The sequence below is a fragment of the Sabethes cyaneus genome, chromosome 3 (assembly GCF_943734655.1).
Source record: "Sabethes cyaneus chromosome 3, idSabCyanKW18_F2, whole genome shotgun sequence".
Taxonomy (NCBI): domain Eukaryota; kingdom Metazoa; phylum Arthropoda; class Insecta; order Diptera; family Culicidae; genus Sabethes; species Sabethes cyaneus.
This window is the reverse complement of record NC_071355.1, coordinates 243,471,960-243,493,960: the sequence shown is the minus strand read 5'-3', so window position 1 is coordinate 243,493,960 and position 22,001 is coordinate 243,471,960. Positions and strand designations below refer to the sequence as shown.

Genomic DNA, 22,001 nt, shown 5'->3' with positions numbered 1-22,001 from the left:
GGTCCAATTTCAAGCGCAATTCGATGTCCGATTTTAAGCCCAAATTTAAGTCTAGTTTCAAATGTAACTTGAAGTCCAATCAAAGTCATATTTCAATGTCCCATTTTAAGGCAAATTTCTAGTCCAATTTGATTCCAATTCATCACCGATTTCAAGTCCAATTTTAAATCCCATTAAAATCCAATTGTAGATACATTTTCATGTCGAATTCCCTGTCTAATTTCGAATCAAATTTCAAGTTCTATTGCAAAATCCAATTTAGGTCTGACTTAACGTCCAATTTAATGTCCCATTTTAAGTCCAGTTGCGAGTCTAATTTAGTTTCAATTTTACCTCTGATTTCAAGTTCAACTTCTAGTGCAATTCAATGTCCGATTTTTAGGCCAACTACAAATCACGTATCAAGTGAAATTAAATTAAGGACCAATTTCAGCGCTCCATTTTAAAATCAATTTCTAGACAACTTAAATTTCAATTTTACCTCCGATTTCAGGTCCCATTTAGGTCCAATTTCAAAACGAATTTCAAGTTCAATTTCAAAATCCAATCTAGGTGCGATTTAAGGGGGCATACTACTTTTTACACCATATTTTTGGTCTTATATCAATTTTTTTTTCGATAACGCAAAAGGCAATTCGATTTGAGTTTTTTGCATTCTAAATATGGGATTTCATACTAATACTTACAATTTTGTTACATATGGGAACCTCTTCCCTCCTCCCCTGGCTTCTTGAACATGATCATTCGAAAAAAACCTGAATTTCGGTACCAGGATTGGCGCTAGGGGGCTTATCCAAAACGACATGAAAGTATATTAAATTATCTTGTCTTTGACTCATCCTTTTTTTTAAATTCCAACGCATAACAAAAAGGCGGGCATTCAAACAAAAAAGTCAGTTTTTTAGTCGAAAAATTGACTTTAAACGTTTCTAAAAAATACATAAATTGCAATGTCGAAAAAAGGACGGATCAAACACTAAATAATTTAATAAGCTTTTAAACAAAAAAAGGAGCAAGTGAATTGCTGGAGCCATTCTTGAGATATTTATGGTAGTGACTTTGAAAACCTGATTTCGAGAAAAACGGCGGTAAAGTTATTATTCGCTATGTAATCGCTCCAGACATGCGCGGTACAAATAGCTGTAACTTTGTCATTTTTTGGAATTCATCGAAACGGTTTCAAACACATTTGCTCATAATGTTAATCTTTGTAAATAAAAAATCGATTTTTTAGATCTGAAAAAGTACTATGCCCCCTTAACGGGAAACTAGCAGCCATCAACTTTTCGTCGGAGGGTCAATTTTCGGAAGCAGTTTTTAGGCCCAAAAGCAGGGTTCTGTTTATAGAAATGTATTCACTGCATTTTTCTTTCAAATCTGAACACAGCGAATATATTTTCATGAACAGAATTTTTGTTTCAAACAAAAAAACTGCTTTTGAAATTTGCAGAATCGATGACGACTAATTTCACCTTAATGCCCAATTTAATGTTCCATTTTAAGTCCAGTTCCAAGTCTAATTTAGTTTCAATTTCACCATTGATTTCAGGTCCAATTTCTAATGCAATTTAATGCCCGATTTTAAAGCTAATGCTAGTATCAAATGCCAGTTTAATTGAGGATCAATTTCAGTGTCCCATTTTAAAACCAATTTCAAGTCAAATTCAAGTAAAATTAAATTTCAATTTTACCGCCAATTTCAACTCCAATTTTAAGTCCCATTGAGGTTTAATTTCATATCAAATTTCATGTTCAATTACTTGTCTAATTTCAAATCAGATTTCAAGTTCAATTAGTCCCATTGTAAGACCAATTCCGAGTTGAATTTAAGTCCAATGTAATGTTCTATTTTAAGTTCAGTTTCATATCTAATTTAATTCCAATTTTAACTTCGATTTAAAATCCAACATCATGTTTAATTTCAAGCCCAATTTTAAGTACAATTTAAGGTCCAATTGAATGTCCCATTTCTAAACTAATTACAAATCGAATTTAATTTCAATTTTAACTACGATTCAATGTCTAATTCGAATTTCAATTTTATATCCGATATTGAGTCCAATTTCAAATCAAATTCAATGCGAATTGCTATTTCAAGCCCAATTTGACTTCAGCATCTAGCCTAGTTCAAGTACGAATTCAAATCTAAATGCTAATCCATAAGTCTGCATTCAAGTTTTAGGTTTAATCTCAAATCCAAAAATTTCACAGACTGGAAGACATATCCTGTCTTCTCTTTAACGTTTAATGTAACAAAGTCTTAATGGTGGAACTTTCGGTCGACGAGATTCATCGCCCGACGATTACTTTCTAATTTTCTTTTTTTAAAGGTCAGAGGCCCATCATCTGTTTAGGTCTGGGCACGCTCCTGCATGAACTGATTCTGCAAGTATGGTAAACGTACATTATGGCTATCTTGCATTATAACTGTCGTTTATTACAACAAACAAACATTATGGTAATCATTTTTGCGGCATTCGTACGTGTTTAAAACGTCCGTTTGGCTACCATATTTATAGTTGTCGTCCCGTCACCTTTCCTGAGTAATTTCCGAGAAGAATTAATTTACTGAAAACTATCAACTTCATATTTCATGTCTCATCAACCCAAAATACCCCAAAAGGGCAAACAATCTCTCGCGAAACTGTGAGCAGTAATTCTGGAAAAATACTGTCAGGAAAAAGTTTTTCACAAAAGTTTCCGCAGTGGTCGAGTAAACCAAATGTTCAAGTTTTATAACCTTTTTCAAAGCAACCGTAAAATGTTGTGGAAAATTTTTAGAGTTATTTTTTTTTCTTGGATTGTTGAGACAGCTTACTGAAATTTTCGTTAAAAAGTTCTGTTGTACGCTGCTTGATTCAAAAGTAATAATTTTTTGAAAATTTCCATTTTTTGAAGAAATTGGTAAACCTCCATTGAAGCATTGAGAAAATGACTAGAATTTTATATTTTGTGGGGGGGAAGGGAAAGGGAGGAAAATTTCAATAAAAACCAGAAATCATGTGCAATGGCAGGTGCGCTCTTTCGGTTGGTACCCGAATGTTTTACTCACTAAACTACTGCCGCCCGTTAGGGGAGGGACGTCTATAGTGAGACTGTTTTTGTCCAAAAATTTTTTTTGATGATAGCTACCAACGAGCTCTTCAATCAATTTAAAAGGTATTTCTTTCTAGTTGTCTGAAAAAAAGTTTCAGTCATTTTGGTTATAAGCTAAATTAGTTTTACAACCACAAATGTGAAAGTGTAATTTTATCTCACTGTTAACCAATAGGTGGGAAGAGTGAGCCGACGAGTATTGCATACTAAGACATCTGACTTTCAACTTACACTCAAGAATTCATTTACGGTCAATCCCTATGAATTGATTTGCAATTGAGCACAAAAAAAAATCTAAAAAAAATTGCATAGCGAAAGAATTGTCTCAGTGTTACCAATAGGAATTGTTTTATGAAAAATAATAAACGAACAAACGAAGTTAGCAATCAATTCGATTGTCAAATTTTTTCAAATATTAACTTTTATTACTTAGTGATGCCATGCAGTAATTTTAATTTAACCTCAATATTTATTTTGTTTTGTTTTGTTTTGTATTTTGTTGAAAATCACTTGATTAGATTGTAAGATTGCAAAAAAGGCTTACTTTGACTCCCCGAAAACTGATGTTTGTTGAAAAATATATTAAAAAATCAACAAATTTTTCTCAAACTACATTATGCGCTGTAGGTTCACAAAGTTCAGTTTCCATAAAAATATCACGGACCTGGAAAGTTTTATGACGCAGTTATTACCGTTGACACACTGTTCCTGTTGTCTCACTGTTGACTACTCTCCCCTTACTATGATAAAATTTAACAATAAAACTTTTTTGTGTTGGGAAACACTGACATAGTTTCTTCGAAGAAGTTGTAGAACATATAAAGGCAAACAAATTTGCTGAAAAAATGATACGTCTATCTCTCCCGCGTGTAGAGATACAGATCACTTTTTTTGGAACTTTTTTAAAATTAGTTTTCTAAGCTTTAAAATGAAGCACTGATTTCATGTCCCAGTTGCCCCATTCTGCCCTATTAGCTTGTGAAATTAAGGAAAAATCCAGCTTAAATAAGCAATAACTTTGTAAGGAAAGATTAGAGAGATTTGCGGTGTTCTGCAAAAACATTTGTTTTGAGTGCTTCGATAAATGCCTAGAACAATATGTTCTTGTAAAATGCAACCAGCAATAGTTAAGTTTGAAAAACTAATTTTAATGAACTCTCTAAGAAAATGCTTTATAGCTCTGCACCCGATAGAGATGGAAATGTCATTTTTTTCAGCAAAGTTGTTTACTTCACATTTTCTACACCTTTACCGAAGTAACCATGTCTCTATCGAGTAACATAAAAAGTGGATGTGTATTGAGCCTTCGACGACACCTAAAACCTATGCTTGCCGTACTCTCATATAGGTGGGTGGCAGAGGTGGGCACCGCTAACCGAAATTTTAGCTTCGCTAACAGCTAATCCGCTAAATCAAAACGTTAGCTTCGATAACCGCTAACCGCTAAGTCAACCAAAAATTTAGCGGAAGCTAACGCTAACCGCTAACCGCTAAATTTGTTAGCACTGTAGATTTGGCAATACTTTGATCAGCGCTAATTTCGGTAATAAAAAAAATCATCATTGCAAACGTTTGAGAAAAATTATACGAATCAGTTCTGTGAAAAAAATTGCAGGCATTCACGAAAAATGTTTAAAGACCATTATCGCTTACCACATTAGCACATTAAAAAAGGGTAAAAAATATTTCCATGTAGCAAGACATAGTTCTCCCGAATTTTCATTGGAGTTTTCGATCGTTGTGAAAATTTTAGTGAAAGCTTTCCAAATAACATTTTCTCTGGATTGCTTATGTGCACTTGCCGTATTTGAACGAAAGGTGTTGCGGACTATTTTTGGCGGAGTACAAACGGATAGCGGAGAGTGGTGAAGGCATATGAACCACGAGTGGCAGGCACTACTTGGAGATTCCCATCATACACCTGGCGAAAGTTGGGAGACTACAGTGGGCCGGGCTCGTCACAGGGATGCCTGACGACTGTACAGTGAAATTCGTTGTCTTCAAGAATCCCACCGGCATCATGAATAGAGGGGCTCAACGTGCTAGATGGCTTAACCAAGTTGAAATCGACTTACGTGCGTCGAGATGCGTAACGGATTGGCGACGAGTAGCCCAAGACTAAGTACAATGGAGAGAAATTGTTGATATGGCAAATGCCACCCCGGCTCTCGGCTGGTAAAATACGTACAAAACCTTGGAATTTGGAATCCTTCGATCTAAGTCTGTGTGAAATTTCTCAAAAAATTTCATTCTGCCAAAAAAAGTTAGCGGTTTATTTAGCGGTACATAAATTTAGCGGAAGCTAACAAAAACGCTAACGGTTATAAAAATTAGCGAAAACGCTAACCGCTAACCAAAATGTTAGCTGAGCTAATTAGCTGTTAGCGGATTAGCGGAATTGTGCCCACCTCTGGTGGGTGGGGACAAGCGGCACCTATGTAACTTTGCATTACTTGCCTTATGCTTCAAGGTGAAGTACTAATTTGATATATCCACTTGTCCCGTTTTATTCTACTACTTTTCTAAAGAAACGCATATGGATGTTAGATATACGTACTTTAGGCATATGGACGAGGATAGGCATAACGGACGTTAGGCATAATTTACAAAACTTCACTTTCCAATTGTTCCATCACAATCTAATGAGAACAGGGACAGCCCGTTTAGCATAAAATCATTTGGCATAACACTGTTTGGCATAGCGTCGTTTGGCATAAAAACAGTGGCCTAATACAAAGGTACTATTTGGCTTAAAACTATTTGGAATAATCCCGTAACATCGCACGCTATATACGAAGTCGTTTCCTTTTTTCTGAACTGAGTCAATTAGACCTCTTACAAGCTAACGGCAGGATAGGTCGTGCAAAACATGCTTAATATCCCTTATGCATACAATACGTTATGCCTGTCGTCCATTATGTCTATTGTCTATCATACTTATCCTAATGCATAAGTCCATTATGCCTATGCTGTATGCTTAATGGAGTACATTCTTACTAAAAATGACTATTGTTCATCGCTATATTCTTAACTTTTCCGGGAAAATATTGCTAAATGTCATAACCATGAAGCAGATCAATTATATATATCCAGAATAAAGATTTCTGGACTTAGTCTTTGGGAATCAGCAAGCTTTGTCGCCTTGTTCCGTCACGAATGCACTTGATTCCCTCTGTAACGTTGCCATACACCATCCACTATCCATGAGGGATACATTCAAGCTCATTTCATTGATGAATTTAATCCTAAGAGTTTTTACTTTCGGCGCGGAAAGTATGATACAATCCTAGCAATAAATTCAGTACAGAAATCTTCACAATTTTGGACGAGGAAGTTGCCAAGGCCATCGTTAATTTGTCACCGTTTGTCTCCATTTTCAACCTTTCTTTGCAATGCCAACCAGTTCCTTGCAGCTGAAAGGAGTCTGTTATGTTTCGGTGTTCAAAAAGGCCAGGTCTGTAACTTCCATTTGGCCTGCGTAGTATGGACCGGAGTATCCAAATAGATGCTATCTATACTGACCTAAAGGTTGCATTCGAACGTGCCGATCATGGAATACTGTGTGCTAAATGTGCTAAACTTGAATCCTACCCACGGAATATTAAAATTGCTGGATTTCAACCTAGTTGGTTCACTAACAATTCTGGAATCCTTCAAGGCAGTATGCTGGGACCCTTGCTATTTTCTTTGTACGCGGGTGATACTAAGATGTTTTAGCTTATTGAAGCTTGCAATCATTGCTCTAGGATTCAAGCGCTAATAGATTTATTTGCAGATTAGTGTTCCAGCAATTACACGCCACTAAGCATTATATTAGCCTTTGGTTCACGGCTATAACATTGATGGAATACCTCTGCAATACTGCGAAATGGTCACTGATCTCGGGGTGATTTTGGATGCCTAACCGACATTCAGGCAGCCAAATTCCAAGATTATCAACAAGGCTAATCGGCAACTCACACTGATCGTGGGAATTGGCAAACAGTTTGTAGACCCTGATACCTTACGAGCTATTTATTGCTAGTATGGTCAATGATTGTCTGATGAGACAGTGATGAGTTAATTAGAAAAAAACGATCGGCACGATGCATGGTAACTTTTGATAAACCTCAACAGACAGAAAAATGTTCTCTAAAGACGAGGCAGAGCAAAATGCTGTCTAATAAATTTTATAACAGAAGAGGCCGTGCTAATCAAAACTGCTACAGTTTGATAAGCTTTAAGATTGCAAACATGCAAATCATGTGGGGAGGGTGTTTTGCGTTTAATCATCTTTACGTTTGTGGAAGAGAGTGAGACGGTACCACCACAGCTTGTTATCGATTAGTGTTGATAAGAAAGCAACTCTTGAGATTCGATCTACTGGATTGAGATTAGTAGGAACATGGCACCAGCAGCTTCCCTCACCCATAAAATACAATATGAAATATGTGACCTAAAAACCCATTTGAAAGAAGGAACTCCATGCTCTTTGGATTAAAATTATCTTATCAAACTTCGTTCCCCACCCTCACAAGTTTCACCTCAAACAATCGAATCGGTTTCCAATGATCTCACGATCCGATTAACTCCACAAACAAACAAACTAAAGAGTACCCTTAATTAAACGCCAGCATCGGCAGGTATTTCAGTTAACTATTCTCCACTTCATTCGACCAGATGTCACTAACTAGCGCTGAACTGGACCAAACATTCTTCTTCATCAATTTCATCTTATCGTCCAAATACGTAGAACAGCGAGAGAGTCACCACACTCATTGTTTCCATCAAAAGCACAACCATCGAAGAACCGTGCTGTTGGGAAAGTTTTTCAATTAAAACTTTCGTACAAGTTTTCCCAGCAGCACCTTTTCTGATGGTCTAGTCTATTGTGCCGCTTTCGGGATGCGGTGAATGTTGAAATAGGCATCGTTTATGAATGGAAACCGAACAAATGAAATCATTTGAATACCCAATCTTCATTCGAGACAACTGTTGAAGAGCTTCAATCTGTCAGAAAATTAGGTTTTGCTCTAGATAGCAAATATCAACATAATCTAATCAATACTGTTCTATGTTTCATGCTGTGATGATGATGATTTATCTGCTTGTGCTTGTATTTAGTCCTATCACAATGCTCCTCATAAATGCTGCCTTAATACAATGCAGACGAACAATTTATTCTGTCTGGTTACCTACACTAATCCTCACTATTGTATCGCAACAACACTTGCACAGATTGTTTCCTTCTAGATTTCCCCTACCGATAACAACTGCATGAATGGATTATCTTAAGCCTCCTGGTGCATAAAATCCCATTTACTTTTGGCCCGAGTCTTGCTCAAACCGTTCATTTGCATTGCTAGTTTATCCAACCACTTTCAGATCACAATTTGAATAAATATTTGCATTTTAAATAGCATCTCTGAGCATCCTCCTCGGTCAACCCGGTAGTAGAATGCTGTAGTGCCAGTGATAGCTTCGCTGCCGCAGTGGGCTAGCCATTTTATCTGCAACCCGAATGTGCGCACTATGCCATACAATTAAACTAACGCCCGCATCCGCTCGGTTTTTCTTCTTTTCTTTTGATTTCTCTCACCGCCGGCGGAAATCTAGGTCCACCAAATCAGAAAAGATGTATCCCTCGATGCTGAGCCGAGGACCGGACGTGGATATCGAGCCGTACTACTGCCTGCCGGTGGGCAGCGTAGCAGCAGGAAACGGAATGGTTCCCTGGAGTCAACCGACCTCGCCGACGCCGCCCGCCCGCGGTTTCGGGGGCTTGCTGTCGCCGACGCACACCAACGCCTCCCACCGGCTAACGTACCCGAAGAAGAACGATGAAGGTAAGCTTTTTCGCTCCACTTTTTGCTACCCGCATGAAACCTACTCGCTCTTCAGTCCATACTGTGCTGGACATGAGCATATTAATTTCCCATTATAAAATGTCGGTTTCATCATGGCAGCCAGCCACCCCGTTGGAGAGTGGTGTCACTTCCGTCAGAAGACCATTAATAATTTTACGTTCGTCAATTATCTCTCACTTTTCGCCCAATCGCGCAGTGCACGGAAGCCAGGCGTCGCTGCTGTCCGGCGGTTCGTCGCTGTACGGATCGGCCGAGGAACGACAAGCTACGGAGGTGCGACGGCTCAAGCGGGAACTGGCGGACGCCCGGGACCAAGTAATGAGCCTATCCAGCCAGCTGTCAACAAATGTGAGTACCACCTTTCGAGGCGTTTGTATTTCATTAGTGGGGGGAAATTTTTCACTGGGATTGGTTTAAAGGTGTGCTGAATTTGTTTGATTTACGATGAAGTTGGTCAGATTCGATAATTTAGCACGTAAAACACTTCTAATTAATTATTGGGATTTATTATATACCTACCTAATTGCGTTTATAATAAGAGGAAAAAAACAAATTTTAAGGGTAAACTGCTTGCCATAATTTCTGCGTCAGATGGTGGAGTTTTGTTTTTCACTGTCAGGGAAACGATAGTTAACAAATCGCGTCTATGAATATTTCAGGAATACCAAAACATTTCATATATGTAGTGCCAATGAAAAGTTCTACAAATGGTCAATTTTTTGTTTCATTAATTATTTTCATCAATTCGAAAGCATCTTTCGAATTATTGGCTATTAATGTGAAACAATCCAACAATGATTTTGGCTGTTAAGTCATACTCAAAAGTGTTTCAAAAGAGTCTCAAAAAAGTTTCAAAAGAGTTACAAAATGATCTCAGAATAGTCTCAATGTTGCAAATGAGTCTCAAAAGAGAATCCGAAGAGTCTGAGGGCAGTCTCGAAATCAGCAGATTCTCGAAGGAGTCTCAATAGGGGTTTAATAGAGTGTCAAAAGAGTACCAAAGAAACCTTAAAGTGGCCTTGAAAGAGTCACAACGCAACGCACGAAAGAGCATAAGAATGCAACCGAAAACGAACGAGTGAACGATTTCAAAAGAGTCTCAAAAGCATTTCAAATGAGCTACGAAAAAGTTTCAAAACAGTTTTAACATAGTCTCAAAAGAGCCTCAGAACAGTTTCAATGTTTCAAAGGAGTCTCAAAAGAGTATCCAGAATAGTCTCGAAAGAATCTAAAGAGTACCAAAGGAGTCTTAAAGCAGTCTGAAAAGAGTTTCAAGCAGTCCAACATTTCAAAACAGTTTCGACATGATCTTAAAAAAGTCTTTAAAATTTAAAAATAGTCTCAAAAACGTTTCGAAAGATGCTAATCTCAAAAGTCTCAAGAGTTTTAAAGTAGTCTCAAACATGTCACAGAACAGTCTCATAGGAGTCTTAAACATACCTCTTGACTCAAAAGAGCATAAAAAGAGTCTCAAAGGAGTCCCAAAGATGTCTCAAAAGACCCTCAAAGCACGCAAAAGCATATGAAACCATAAAAGATGCTCGAAAAATTCTGAAAAGAGTATCGAAGGATACTCAAAACAATCTCAAATGAGTTTTAAATGGTATAAGTAAAGTCTCTAACCACTCTGTAAGGATTCTCGAACGAGTTTGAAGTGAGTTTCAAAAGAGTCTCTGTGCTAGTGCTAGTGCTAGTCTCAGAACAGTCTAGTAAAAGTCTCAAATTTCTCAAAAGAGTCTCAAAATAGTTTCAGAACAGTTTCAAAAGTGTCTCAAAAGTCTAGGATAACCCTCAAAATATTTTCAAAGGAATCTAAAAGCATTCTCAGAAAAGTTTCAAAAGAGCTCCATTACAGTATCGAAAGTGTCGAAAAGTATCAAAGTTGTCTCCAAAGGGTCTCAAAAGAGTTTTAAGAGTTTCAAAAATTCCAAAGTCTTAAAAGATGCTCAACAGAATATCAACAACATACTTAGCAACCATACTAGCACAGTTGTTTTAAAGCAGTTATGGTTACCGATTAAGAACGTGCTGCTCGAGCCAAAGATGCTGATACTGATTTAGAACCAATTTCAGTCGTAAATAAATTTCTTCAACTAAAAGCGCCAAAAGTGTGCTGCTTGGGAAGAGTTGAGAGTTTCAAAATAATTTCCAAAGCGTTTCTATAAAGTTTTAAAAGAGTTTTTACTTCACTGTTTGTGCAACTGTTTGCTCGAAACCGATCGGTAAAAGGTAAAGATATTTTATGTTTGTAAGAACAATTCGTGTGGTGTCGTTAATAGTTTCCAACGAGTCTCAAATAATTTCAAAACAGTCGCAAAAGAGTTTCAAGAATTACAAAAGCGTCTCAAAAGAGTTTCAAAGCAATTTCAAGAGTTTCAAACAGCCTCAGTAACAGTCAACAGACAACAGTCTTACAGAGTCTCAAATCAGTATCAAAAAAATATCAAAACAGTTTTAAAACTTTTTAAAAATCTCAAACAAGTCTCACAAGAGTCAAAAAGAGTACTTTAAAAATGTCTACAATTAGTTTCAAAAGAATCACAATAGAGTCTCAAACGAATCTCACATGAGTCTCAAAAAAGCATCAAACGAGTCTAAAAAATTAAATATCCAAAGAGTTTCAAAAGAATTTCAAGAAGGTATTGAACGAGTTTCAAGAGTTTCACAACAGTTTCAAAGGCTTTCTAAAAAGTCTCAAACAGGTCTCACAATAATTTCAAAACAGTCCCAAAAAGGTTTTAAATGGATTCATGAATTTCAAAAGTTTGAAAAAAGTACCTGAGGAGGTTCAACAGAGTTTTGAAATAGTTTCAAAAGGGTATCAAATGAGCCATAAATGAGTTTAAAAAGAGTCTAACAGTGCCTCTTAAATCAATACCGAGAGAGTTTGTTTGTTATAAAAACCTCAAACAGGTCTAAGAAGAGTCTCAAAGAATACTAAAGGAGTTGAAAAATTGTCTAAGAAGAGATGAAATAATCACAAAACAGTTTCGAACGAGTCACAAACGAGTCCCAAAGGTGTCTCAAAAGACCCTCAAAGCACGCAAAAGCGTCTGAAACCATAAAAGATGCTCCAAAAATTCTGAAAAGAGTATCGAAGGATACTTAAAACAATCTCAAATGAGTTTTAAATGATATAACTACGAAACTGTATAAAATTAATCTAAAAAGAGTTTCAAAGAAGTTTCAAAAAAGTTTCAAAAAGTTTCGGAAGAGTAGCGACAGAAGTTCTTTCCAAAGAAACTTAAAACTTCTCAACAAAGTATCAGAAAGACCTCAAAAAAGTATCAAAGGAGTCTGAAAGGCCTCCAAAGAATCTCAAAACAGGCTCGAACGAGTCACGAAAAAGTTTCAAAAGAATTCCATAGAATCTCAAACGAGTATCAAAGGAGTGTCAACATGCTTTCCGACTAATTTCAAAACCCGAGTGTTGTGTGCCAAATAGCCTCGAACGAGTCCGCAAAGAACCTAAAAACAGTCCTAAAAGACCATCAAAATAATCTCCAAAGCATATCAAATAAGTCTGAAAAGAGTCTTAAAAGAGTTTCAATGTAGTTTCAAAAAGAACACCACAAAAGTTTTTCAAAGGAGTCTTCATAAAATACTCTCGAAAGAGTTTCGCAACAGTATCAAAAGGGCATCTAAAAAGAGTCTCAAATGAATCTCAAATGAGTTTCAAATGAACCTCAAAGAAATTTTTCAAAAGATTTTCATAAGAGCATCAGAACAATCTTAACAGTCGCAAAATAATATCAGAATACAAAGGAGCCGCTTTTTACGCGGTTTGTTTTTTACGTGACTATTTTTACGCGAACTTCGGCGAATTTACGCGGTTTTTTTACGCGATTTTCGAAATTTATGCGGATGTGCCCAAAACGTCAATTTTTTCGCGAAGTGTTGAAAGCCACAAAGTTTTCTTTACGCGAAATTTTTTTTTCGCGAATTTTGGAAATTACGCGGTTTTTTTACGCCAATTTCGGAATTTACGTGGTTTTTTTACGCGGTTTTGATTTACGCGGGACGTATCCTTCACGTGAAAAGCGACTTGAGTGTAGTTTCAAAAGAGATTTAAATGATATTCAAGAGACTCGAAAGACTAGAATAGTGTTAAAAAAAGTCTCAAAAGAGTCTTGAAAGAGCATCGAAATAGTCTAAATTAAGTCTCAAGACATTTTAAAAGGGGTGCAATTAGAGTCTCGCAACAGCCTCTAAAGGATCTCAAAACAAAATCAAAACAGGTAAAACAATCGCAAAAGAGTCTCAAATGAGTCTAAAAGAAGTATCGAAAGTGATTTAAAAGAGTCTCAGACCAGTCTCAAAAGAGTTTTAAAAGGGTTCTCAAAAAGATTCGAAGGAGAACAGCCTTCAAACTCTCAACAGACTCTCAAAAGAGCATCAAAATATTCTAAAAATGTTTTAAACGACTGTAAAACGAGTTTGAAAACAGTCAGATTAGGGTCAGCCTGGAAAGAGTCTCAAAAGAGTCCCCAAAGAATATGAAAAGAGTTTCGAAAGGGTGTCATAAAAGTCTCAAAGAAGTTTAAAAAGAATTTCAAAACAATCTCAAAAGCGTTGCAAAACAACCTCAAAAGAGTCTCAGAACTGTCTCATTAGAAAGCAAAAAGAGGCTCGAAAGAATCATAAACCTGTATCAAAGGAGCCCCAAAGCAGTCTCAAGTGAGTCAAAAGAGTCCCAAAACAGCGTCAAAATAGTCTTGAAACGATCTTAAAAGAGTTTAAATGAAATCATAACAGATTCTTCTTATAGAGATGAATGAATTTAAAATTTAAAATCTCTTTTTTCATTAAAAAATAACAGATTCTCGATAGAGTGTCATACGAGTGTTAAAGGTGTCTCAAAAGAATTTAAAATGAGTTCCAAAAGAGTCTCGGAACAGTCTTAAAAGAGTTTTAGAGGTGTCCTAGAAAAGTGTTAAAATAGTCTCAAAAGCACTTTAAAGAATTCAAAAAGGAGTCTCTAAATAATCTCTAAATAGATTAAAAAATGTCTCAAACGGCTTTAAAAGAAGTCTCAAATAATTTCAAAATAATCCCAAAAGAGTTTCACAAAAAGCAAAGCGAAGCCTGGGTGCTAATTCCGTTATCGAAATTTGACCTCCTGTTTTGATACGACAAACTTTGCAACCAGCTGTTAGAATACAGGACAGTGCTACGATCCTATTGACTCTAACAGCCTCTCCCAGCCGAGATTCGAACATACGACGACTGACTTATTAGACTAGCGTCTTACCTCAAGGCCAACTGGAAGGGAGAGTTTTACGTGAGTTTCAAAATAGTCTCAAAAGAGTATCGGTGAACCCTTAAAGCAGTCGCAAAAGACTTAAAAGAGTCTCGAAAGAGAACTCCAAAAAGTATCAAAGGAATCACAAAAGATTCTTGAAAAAAATTCAAACAAGTCTCAAAGGAGTTTCAAAACAGTTTCTAATGAGTTTCGAAAGAGTCTTAAAATAGTTTCAAGAGTCTCAAACGAGTTTTGAAAGAGACTCTAAAGGATTTGGAGGGAATCCCAAAAGAATTTCTGAAGAGTCTCAAACGAGTCATAAAGGAGTCTTAACAATGTTCGAAAGAAGTATCCAAATGGTCTCAAAAGCTTTTTAAAGAAGTCTAGTGTCTCAAAAGGTGTCAAAATAGTCTCAAAATCATTTCAAAGAAATCTAAAAAGAAACTCAAAACTATTTTTAAAAAGTCTCAAATTGCTCTTCCGTGAGTTTCAGAAAACGGTCAAGAGTATCAGTGGAGCTTTAAAGCAGACTTTAAGCAGGCACAAAAGAGCATCAAAATAGTCTCGAAAAAGTATCAAACAACAATGTGAATTGTACTCTTATGACGGTTTTCATGACCAATTCTGGTCTTAAATGCCATCATTAGAGTATAATAAAACCCGCATTGTTACTTTGGAAGTCTTAAAGGAGTTTCAAAAGAGGTTCTAATGAGTTGCAAAAAAGTCTTAAATAACGGGTGGCAACTAAAATTTTGGAATTTTTTCGCGGCCCTTATGCTTAACAACAAACGAGCTCAGAGAGAAATGAGAGTATGTATGTGTTAGCTCTCTCTCTCTCCTCTTTTTGTTAATATTTTTTGTTTTGTTAATGCTTGCCCAGTTTTGCTAAAAATGGCGTCGAAACAAGAAGCATTTCGGGAGCGCGTTGTACACTTCTACGAACTGCAACAAAAATCGCGGCAAAAAGTATACGGTGCAACATTTAAAAAGCAAATATGTTGCGGCTACGACTGTATACCATATCCTAAGATGCTCAACAACTATTCGCAAGCAAAGTAGTTGAAGACGAGACAACATTATGGACGCAGAAGGACATCGTTCTCTTTCTCGTTTCTTCAACAACAAGCCCTCTGGTTTGGCTATCAATTAAGATGCACCAGACAAATGTTTCATGAAAATTTTTATCCCGTTTCTACAAAAACATCATGCAGATGGACAATACGTGGTTTGGCCGGATAGAGCATCATCGTCAGCGTTGCCAACTTTCCAGATTTGTCTGGATTTTGCAGACTTTTTAATGCCTAATCAGACAAAAAAGACGCTTTTCAAACATTGTCTGCCATTAGGCCAAATGGCAGCGAGATTTCTGCAAGACATTTTTATTCTCGTTTTTCAGATTTTCGAAAAAAAACCGGTTGGCAACGCTGATCATCGCATTACGCTAAAAAAACTCAATCGTTCCTGAATACCCATTCGATCCCATTTTTACGCAAAAACCACGACCCGAAAAATCTGTCTCATTGCGCCCAATCGAAGATTTCTTCGCGATTTTGAGTTCCTTGGTGTACAAAAGTAACTGGAAAGCCACAAATGCCAAACAGTTGATTGGTAGAATAAGAGATGCATTCGCAAAGTTGACATAACGGCCGAACAACGCTCCTGTTTCGACGTCAAACAAAAGCTTCACCGAACAACCGATTACGGACCGTTTTGAAAGGTACACTAATTTTTTTTTTCAACAATGGATAATGTATCTTTAATTTCGGTAAATCAGATCTTCTTCCTGTATCTTTGTTTTTTTTTGACAGCTTGAGAAAAAAATTCCAAAATTTTAGTTGCCACCCGTTAGTCTCAAAATCTCAAAAGAGCTTCGCAAGGTTCTCGGAACGGTCCTAAAAGAGTCTCAACAGTGTCCCAAAGAAATATCAAAATGATCTCAAAAGCATTTCAAAGAAGGCTAAAAAGAGTCTTAAAACAGTTTTAAAACAGCATTACCTCATTGAAGGAAACATTTGCCGAATCCGGTCGGTTTAAAAGGTAAGCTATCGGTTTTGCAAGAACTTTAAGTGATGTGTCGCGTTACACAAAATATAGATTTCAAATGAGTCTCACAAAAATTTCAAAAAAGGTTTTAAAAGAGTCTCAATCGAGTCTTAAACGAATCTCTGAGGTCTCTCCCTGCCGAGATTCGAACATACGATTATTTAAACGTCAATCTGAAAACTGTCTTAACAGAATCTCAAGCGCTGCATTACGACTTTCACGACACTCGAAAATAAGCTTCATAGAAAAACTTTTGCCTACTCTTCGGATATTTGGAGACGACTGAGCGAGCACTCATTCGAAAGCAGTCTTCCACATCCTCCGAAACTGATACATATGAGCTCGTTGCAAAATAATGTTATTTCACAGTACTTATCACTGACTCTACTTTTTAATCTAATCCAGTGTGGCAACTAACACTTTTTTTTAAATATCGCAGTATCGATCTTTTGCACATTTGCACATCTTACTGCATCTTTCAGGGTAACATTGCATAGCAGGTTTACGAGTGCTTGCCCTTGCTTCCGGTCATTCAACGAAAGTGACTAGACCATCATTATGACGCTTGATTTCGACACATCCAGCATCGTTCGAAACATTTTTTTAAGATTTGTCGCAAAACCATCTGAATTGACAGAATCGTCCGCTGCCTTGAAATCCAAAAACAGATTATGAGTTTGCAAGTTATACTTTTGCAACTTACAACCTGCCTCAGGGTTAACATTTGGACCGTCGTGGGACGATCCTTTCGAATACGAGCTTGGTATTCACCGACAAAGGAATCCGTTAGCCGTCAATCTAAAGATGAGTTCCCACAATCGTATCGTATCGTCTCTTCTTGGAGATAGAGAAAATGAGGAAATCCTATTACTTGTCCAGCATTCATTTATCTTTACATGTTTTCAAAATAATCTGGTAAATCGCTTTGCTTTCGGAAGTGTCTTCCAAGTGTCCAAGGCGAAATGCGTATCTGTCTGTTATGAAAAATGGTTTCCACTTTTACTTCATTAAACTTTCGTATTCTACTTAGGCGCTTAAAAAACAAACCTTCGCTAATCTCATTTTTGCTCGGCTAAGCAGCAAAGATTTGAATTGCACTTCCCAAATTGCAATCCCACATCGCATCGGTGCAACTTCCAGAGAAAGATGAAAACCTGCTGAAAAATGCATCTTCAATTTTCAACCAATCTTAGCTTTAAAATAAGAGGAAACCCCTTACAAGAAGTGTACGATTCCTTTTGGCATTACACAACCAACCGTTCATTTTTTTATTTTTTCCACCATCAAATTTGTAGCTTCGCTCAACAAGGCCTCACCCAGCAATGGCAGAAGAAACAAAAGATAACGATGAAACGATATATAAGTATATTTCTCATATTCTTTGCTCATGTAAGTTTTCCCTGGTTCCTTCGGGAAAGACACAAGCAACCGTTAGCATGACTAGAAGAGACGGACCTAGGTCTGATGTGTGGAGGAAAAATAGTCGAATTTGCTCTGTTCCCCAAAACAGTAAGCCAATTCGAATCGAAAGAAAGCTAAGCTACTGCATTGCTTTTCAAAGGATTTTAGAATCGCCTTTGAAAGCTGAGCTTAATCATCGTATGAAAATTGGTTCCAGGATTAGCTTCAGCAGTTAAACTCCCCGGTTTTTTTTCTTTCCATAGTGCTCAACTGAAAGCATCAACATACAAAGCGTATGAAAGACTTCCATTCAACTTCACCCCCCAACTATCCCAACCCCTCACTGAGTCCCTGCGATTGCAAGCAAACCCATCGCTTTTCCCCGGTGGACGTTGTTGAGCATGCATGCATACGTGCTTGCGAACCGTTGATGCTTTTCCCCGTCTGCAGTAGTGCCCGCCGACCCATCCTCCGCCACCTCTCTTGGCTCGCGTACGCTGTCATGTCACTGCTGCTTGATACGGCTGTCGGCGAACAGACTGACTGACTGACGATGGCTTCTCAAAACGCCTGCCAGAAATAGCGAGCTTCCTTCAATTTTTGTGCCAACAAAAAACAGAAACGACTCGTCATTTCAACGATGATAGATTAAATGCACGACCATGCGCAACCATCAAATTCGTTAGGTTGCTACCTTTCACTTAAAGTGCCATTCCGGATTGGCGTTGTCTACTTTTGAATGAGAAATTTCAACTATATAGTAGCTGCTACAAGTAGTAGCAAAATATCAGTCAGTGGCGAGAAGTTTTTTGCTCTCCATCAAGCGAACAGCAGACATGTACACACATTAAAATGCAGCAGCGCAAACTAATGTCTAAGGGTCTGAACTGAAGCGTTTTGCCTATAGTACTCACCAGACCATCTCACCCAGCAGAAATTTGAAGCCAATTGCAAATTGAAAGTATCGTGCAGCCGGTGTGGAGATTAGCTAGGTAAATACTCACCTGTAAAGAAAGTAAAAATCGGATTAGTGTTAACTGTATCAGTGCTGAAGTGGTTGGTCGGAACATAAATGAAGGGAAAGGAAAGGGTTCAACAAGAATGCGGACGCCCTGACTCAAGTTCATCAGACAATGTTTTACTATCGCTTATACGAGGTGTAATTTTCCAATTAGTCTTAGCTGTCTTACAGTAACTAATAGGAGGTCTCGTCCACACGTACCGACGAAACCGACGGACGCAGACGAGGCAGGACTGGCGGAATTCAAGCATAAATTTATGATGATTAAACGGGTGTATTTTATGTTGGCTGTCGATGTGCATTTTATGCAACGTCGTAGCAGCAGCTTCTCGTTTCAGCTCATTTGGCAGAAATTGAATTAGTCATGTGATGGATCACGTCATCCCGGTTGGCTGCGCGGCGCGCAGTTTTCATACAATTAATTCAATTGAATTTGATGAAAGTGAAATTGCGCTGGTCGTGCTGCTGCTGGAGAGAGATTTAAGATTTTACAGTAAAAAAAAGCACGCTTGAATGTTTCGCTTGATTTTCCTCCGATGGGTCAACAAACAAACGCAACAGCAACCGCTCGTTTGGCGTTGTCATTTCGCATAAATCACCACATTCGCAGAGTGTCACCGCATAACAAATGTTCTGGCCGGTTCGAGTGAATACATCGAACTCTCGAAACCCGGAATGGGGTCACAATTGTTGCCTGCATAAGCAGAAAGCATATATCACCATCGCATCGCATCGGCAGCATCAGCAGCAGCATCAGCCGCCTTGTTCGGTTCGGTCCAGCGGAGACGCGCCCGCCAGCAAGAGCGGTTGTCAACTCCCAGATGAGTGCCACTATGGTATAGCCACTGGCGCGGCCGGCGTGGCGGTGGCCGCCGTAACCAACCGGCAGTGGCCGTAAAAGTCAATTGTGTTTATCTGGTGTGATTCGATCACGACGTGTACGAGTGCTACGGTGTGTGTATAGTGCCAGTACTCGAATCGATCACGCGGAAAGGTTTCTCATGGTTGACAGGCTATTCAGAGAGGAATAATTTAAGCTTTTTTTAAATGTGAAACATTTCTGTATGGAAAATTGGATATTGTACGAAAATGTCATACGAAAGCTTTTTCCCATTGTTGGTGAAAACTAAAACTGGACAATACCGGCTCGTCCGTACACCCGGAAGAGGATTATCAGTGTACCATCTCTCTACCGTGCTTCCTCCGGTTCTAGAGAGTCCGCTAATCCAATCAAAGTTGTGTCATCATGGTCTGATTTCAGCACCGATCGCCTGCGGACTGCAGGCGGACACCCACTCTCAGCCGTACGCTGCATTGCATCCATTCCCGTCGACCTAACTTCAATCCGGACAAATGTGTTCGACGGACGAACTCATGTCATCATACGAACAACGAACGAACGGACGGACGGAACATGTTGTCGATTGTATCAAAGTCTCTCCGGACATTGCAAAAATAGATAGCCACAGACTGCCCGGACAGAGCGCCGTCATTGCTCGGTGATACACTGGACTATATGTCTAGACCGTACCGTTTATACCATCACTATCGGGTCGGGCCAGCCTGTCATCATCGTCGTCGTCATTGTTGTTGCCTGAAGAGAAAAAGCGAATCTACTAGACAATCCATCAGAATCAGGTGACGTATCAGTAACGACGTATCTTTCGGAGCGACGACGTCGCTGAGGAACATATTTCGAAAGGATAAATGCATCAACTAAATTTTATTGCCGGGAAAATCATACACAGGCATAACCTAGCGAGCCCGAACTTCATGTTTTAGTCTGCTTTTTTCATCATGCAGTTTTGCTGGACAAAAAACTTGTAACCAAAACCGATTTCAATGCAATTCTTATCTAAATCTAAATCTTAAAGTTTATTGTCTTAAATCAATCTTGAAATATGGAAAACTCTAGCAGTAATCATAATTTTTGACAATTTTTGAACCCTTTTTATTTAATTTTTAATTTAATTTTAATTTAAATTTGTTTTGAATGGACAGTATTAAAAAATGTGCTCAGAAAAGATTTCTTGAAATTATGGTGCCAATATTATAACATTCTGATCATCCGTTCATGAAGTTTTTTCTTTATTTTCGATTTTTTGACTTTCAAAATGGCGCCAAACATTGACTTTGACATTGAAAGCATATTGCAGGAATTTTTAATGCAAAATATTGACTAACCATTCCTCCATCTTGGATTTCAATACACCGAAAAATATTAATTTTTAACTTCTATCTAATATCACTACTCGATCAGTTCATTTTGGAATCAGGCCATTTTCCACGCAGACAACTTTAGACGCAGTCCATTCCGGACGCGGACCACTTCGGGTGCGGACCATTTCGGACGCGGATCACTTTGGAATCCATTTTGGACTATTTTGGCGTCAGACAATTGTGAAGTCAGACCATTTCGGAGTCAGACTATTTTAAAACACCATTTTGGAGTCAAATCATTTGGAAGTCGGAACTGTTTTTGAAATCAGTCCATTTTAGATGCAGATCATTCTGGAATCAGAATATTTGCCATTTTGAAAGTCAGACCATTTCGGAATCAGATTATTTTGGATGCGACTCATTTCGGACGACCTTTTGGAATGTAGAACATTTAAAAATCCGAACAGTTTGGAATCAGATCTTATTAGAATCAGACCGTCTTAGAATTTGATTATTTTGGAATCAGACCATTTTGGACGCGGACCATTTCGAATGCAGATTATTTTGGAAACGAACCATTTTGGTTGTGGAACATTGTGACTATTTTGGACTGAGACTCTTTCAGATTCGGCCCATTTGGACCATTTTAAATTCAGACCATTTCGAAATTGGAACATTTTGAAATCCAAACATTTTGGAGTCATATCGTATTAGAATCAGACCATTTTGGAGTCAGGCAATTGTGAAGTCAGACCAGATTGGAGTCAGACTATTTTGATATACCATTTAGGAGTCAAATCATTTGGCAATCAGACCTTTCTGGAATCAGACCATTTCAGAATGAGACCATTTTAGATGCAAATCATTCTAGAATCAAACTATTTTAAAGTTAGATCATCAGAACGTTTTGAAATCCGGACATTTTAGAATTAGATCTTATTAGAATCAGACCATCTTACACTCTTAAATGATTCTACCCGTAAATAGGTCGGATTTAGCTAAAGCTAAGTTGAAACTACTCAAAATGGCCTTAAAGTGTACAAATTTAGATTTTGAGTAGTTTTTCAACCAAAAAATTGGTAGTTGAAACTTGAAAGTGCGTTATTTGTCAAAGAGAATAATAATTTTATCGGTAGCAAGTAGCCAAAGGGCATTTTGAGCTTCAACCTAGCTTTAGCTAAATCCGACCTAT

At 37.8% G+C, this 22,001-nt stretch overlaps 1 protein-coding gene across 1 annotated transcript in view; it reads left to right on the top strand.

Annotated features, from left to right (window-relative positions):
- Positions 1–22,001, top strand: part of LOC128740985 (protein sickie-like) — a 348,009-nt gene that overhangs the window by 217,018 nt on the left and 108,990 nt on the right. Inside the window, exons 13-14 of the mRNA XM_053836560.1 lie at positions 8,692–8,921; positions 9,139–9,290. Of these exons, the coding sequence (XP_053692535.1) occupies positions 8,692–8,921; positions 9,139–9,290 (382 nt within the window). The remainder of the gene's footprint in view (positions 1–8,691; positions 8,922–9,138; positions 9,291–22,001) is intronic.